This window comes from Sinocyclocheilus rhinocerous, unplaced genomic scaffold (genome assembly GCF_001515625.1).
Source record: "Sinocyclocheilus rhinocerous isolate Xijiao unplaced genomic scaffold, SAMN03320098_v1.1 scaffold735, whole genome shotgun sequence".
Lineage (NCBI taxonomy): Eukaryota > Metazoa > Chordata > Actinopteri > Cypriniformes > Cyprinidae > Sinocyclocheilus > Sinocyclocheilus rhinocerous.
The window spans coordinates 950012-953262 of NW_015629505.1; the positions used below are offsets into that span (position 1 = coordinate 950012).

Genomic DNA, 3251 nt, shown 5'->3' on the forward strand with positions numbered 1-3251 from the left:
ATCATGCTGGAAGCAAAATCTGATAGGTAGCACTTTTCGCTATCGAATTATGCTACCCTCTGTTTTAATGGGAGGTAGCAAAATCTGACAGTGTAGCACAAATCGTCAGAACACCGACAAGGCTTTTAAGCAGATGCAAATAATGTACTTTTGAGTAGCGCATAAGTGCAGTGTCCCGTGAGAGTAACTCTACCGCTGAGCTAACACTGATGTGAATGCATGTGGCATTGTACATTATATTGAGACTGAGGGAGGCGCCAGAATTGCAGCTGATAGAATGTGCACTGTAGCACGATACAACGATATTTCTTCAAAAGCAGATCGTGGAGACATTTTAATCGTCCACGATCAAAAATCATCATATCGCACACCCCAAACCATCAAGTATAATCAATCTCACACACACAAACAAGCACAATGAAATCACTTCACACTATTAAGCGGCTGTGTTATGAACATGCAAAACTGTATCGCACGTACAAAAAATAAAACATTGTGTATATTATTGTTTTGCTTCCAATAATTGCTGATGTAGATGGCGATCGCAGCAATGGCAGGCATACTGAAACAGCTGAAGAGACCGCTCAAGAAAATACCTGTTAGTCCCTGTGATATAAGTGAGTAAACAATGCTGTAAAAACAAATAAATAGTACTATTAAATGAGGAGATGATTAAATTACTCTTCACATCCATCTGTTGGTCCATCTCAGTTTCTGTGGAAGGAGATAATTACACATGTGGTGCCTTGCAGGTGGAGTAACAGAGCCGGAGGGGCTGGTGGCAGGAGACAAGCCGGGGAATGACTGGCTGCAGTACCATGGTGACAGCCTGCCGAACACCCAGCAGGACTGGGACAATTTCTGCTTTGTAGAGAAGACACACTGGGGCTACTACTGCTGGCCAAAGTAAACACTCTCAGCTTCTGATCACTGTATGATTCACTCCAAATCTCTGCTTCTAGCCATTTTTCTCACTCTCTCCACTTCTCTGCTAATAGGAATTTGATGGTATATGCCCCAGCAGCGGAGCAGCCCAAGGATCTTTCCGCTGAGAACATGAATGAGGTATACATGGACTTGACTGCGCTAGACTTTGTTTTACTGCCAAACTTGACAGTATGTATACTAAATATGATTTTCTGACAGAGGGAGCGCGTCATCTATGACCATTTCACAGAACCAATGTTCATCAAACAGCTCATTGAGTTCCTGTCTCTTGAGGACCGAAAGGGCAAAGACAAGTTCAATCCTCGTCGCTTCTGTCTCTTCAAGGTACCAACATCGTAACACAATAATCATGGTAGTGGAGATAAAAGTACAGTTTGGCATTATGCTAGAAAAGAAATCAACAAAAAGGAGATTTATTTGACTATTTAATATGACAATATTGTCTCTAGAGATTACAATCTAACCTGTACCAATACGCACCATCATTCAAAATGTTTGGGGGTCAGTACGATTTTTTTTCCCTTTGTTTTTGAATTTGCTATTACCTTATTCTCTCCAAGACTGTATTTATTTCATTAAAAATTGTTAAACTGTAATGTTATGAGAAATTATCATTTAAAATAAATATTTTTTTTATTTTAATATATTTTATATCTAGTAATTTCCTCCTTTGATGACAAAGCTGAATTTTCTGCAGCAATTATTCTAGTCTTCGTTGTCACATGTTCCTTCGGATATTATTCTAATATGTAATTATGTGATATGTGATAATAATAATAAAAAACATTACTCACCCCAAACTTTTGAACAGTAGATTATAAGTGGTTAGAATGAATGCTGTGCCATTACAGATTGCACAATTTTTGGACAAACGTGAAGTGAACAACATAATGGAGATTTAACCTTAGATTCACTCTCTCACATGTTTGATGCCATTTCATTTGCAATCCAATTATGATATTGTGATGCATTGCTGTATATTGAATTGTGACTCATGTATCATGATGTGTATCATACACGGCTCTCATTGAAAGCATGTTGAATAGCCTTTGTAATCTGAAGAAATATTTTTAGATGTTCCTGTACATATTGTTAACAAGCCACTGTTTGTCCTGGACATTTGCTTACATTGTCCTCTGCACCAGGGTGCATACAAAACTCTCAGATGCAGAGAGTACATTAAGATCAGTCACCACACAATTCCCCTGACTTCTATTTTTGGGTTCTCAGCAGAGAGAAAACATTTAAAAGTTAGCATTTATTGGATCATTATCATCCTGTTTATGTTCACTGATTCCAGCAGTTTTGTTGCAGTTTCCCCAGCTGTAATTCCCAAACCGAGAGATTGCACAGATTGTGAGGATGTATTCAATAAATGATTTGTGGAGAGCAGTAAATATAATTGTGCTCCCAGCCACATCTATCTCTGCAAATCTCTGCATTTTAACCAGCTCATAAACCTGCCTTACTCACCTGCCATACGAATTTATTACAAAATACAGATGGCTTGCTTTCTCATTCAACGCCCACAGGGACTTTTCCGGAACTACAGTGATGCTTTCCTGCCTGTTCTAAAGCCTCATATGGAGCAGCTGGCAAATGACTCTCACGAGAGCACCCAGCGCTGTGTGGCTGAGATCATTGCAGGACTGGTTAGAGGCAGCAAGCACTGGAGCTTCAGCAAGGTGAGCACCGCTGCAGGCATGAGAGATGCACTAAAATTAGGAAGCCACTGAGATATTTAACCACACTGATGTCTGAAACCCCTCTTTCATTCACACAGGTGGAGGCATTATGGAAATTCCTGATTCCTTTGATGCGAACGGCACTGTCCAATATTACTGTCGAGACCTATGCTGACTGGGGTACCTGTGTGGCAACCGCCTGTGTATGTGTCATAGATCTTCAGTCTGTTAAATTGTATGCCACATAATCCACCACCTGAATGTCTGCTTGCAACCAACAGTAAACGGTCTTGAAAATGTTAAAAATGGACTTCAGGGGGAAAGGTCTATATATAAATATAAAGATAATTTAGATTTAATATTTAAAATATCCAAATATTTTAATATCAAATATTTACATATTTTTTTTAAACTTCAATTTAACACATTTTTAATTACTTTAATTCAGCAAGGTTGCATTAAATTTGTCAAAAGTGACTGTAAAAACCTCTTTATATTTATCAAAACATTATTGCTCAAGAAACATTTCTTCTTATCAAATTAGAATATTTCTGAAGAATCGTGTCACTGAAGCCATTTTTGCTGCGGCGCCCAGGGTGCAGTTGGGGGGGGGGGTTC

General features: G+C 38.8%; 1 protein-coding gene across 2 annotated transcripts in view; it reads left to right on the plus strand.

The window, feature by feature from the left end:
• LOC107738980 (proteasome activator complex subunit 4B-like) overlaps positions 1-3251 on the plus strand; it is a 29010-nt gene that overhangs the window by 24423 nt on the left and 1336 nt on the right. For both annotated transcript variants that reach the window (XM_016550920.1, XM_016550921.1), the window contains 6 exons: positions 536-617; positions 753-906; positions 999-1065; positions 1147-1272; positions 2481-2633; positions 2732-2836. In XM_016550920.1, the coding sequence (XP_016406406.1) occupies positions 536-617; positions 753-906; positions 999-1065; positions 1147-1272; positions 2481-2633; positions 2732-2836 (687 nt within the window). The remainder of the gene's footprint in view (positions 1-535; positions 618-752; positions 907-998; positions 1066-1146; positions 1273-2480; positions 2634-2731; positions 2837-3251) is intronic.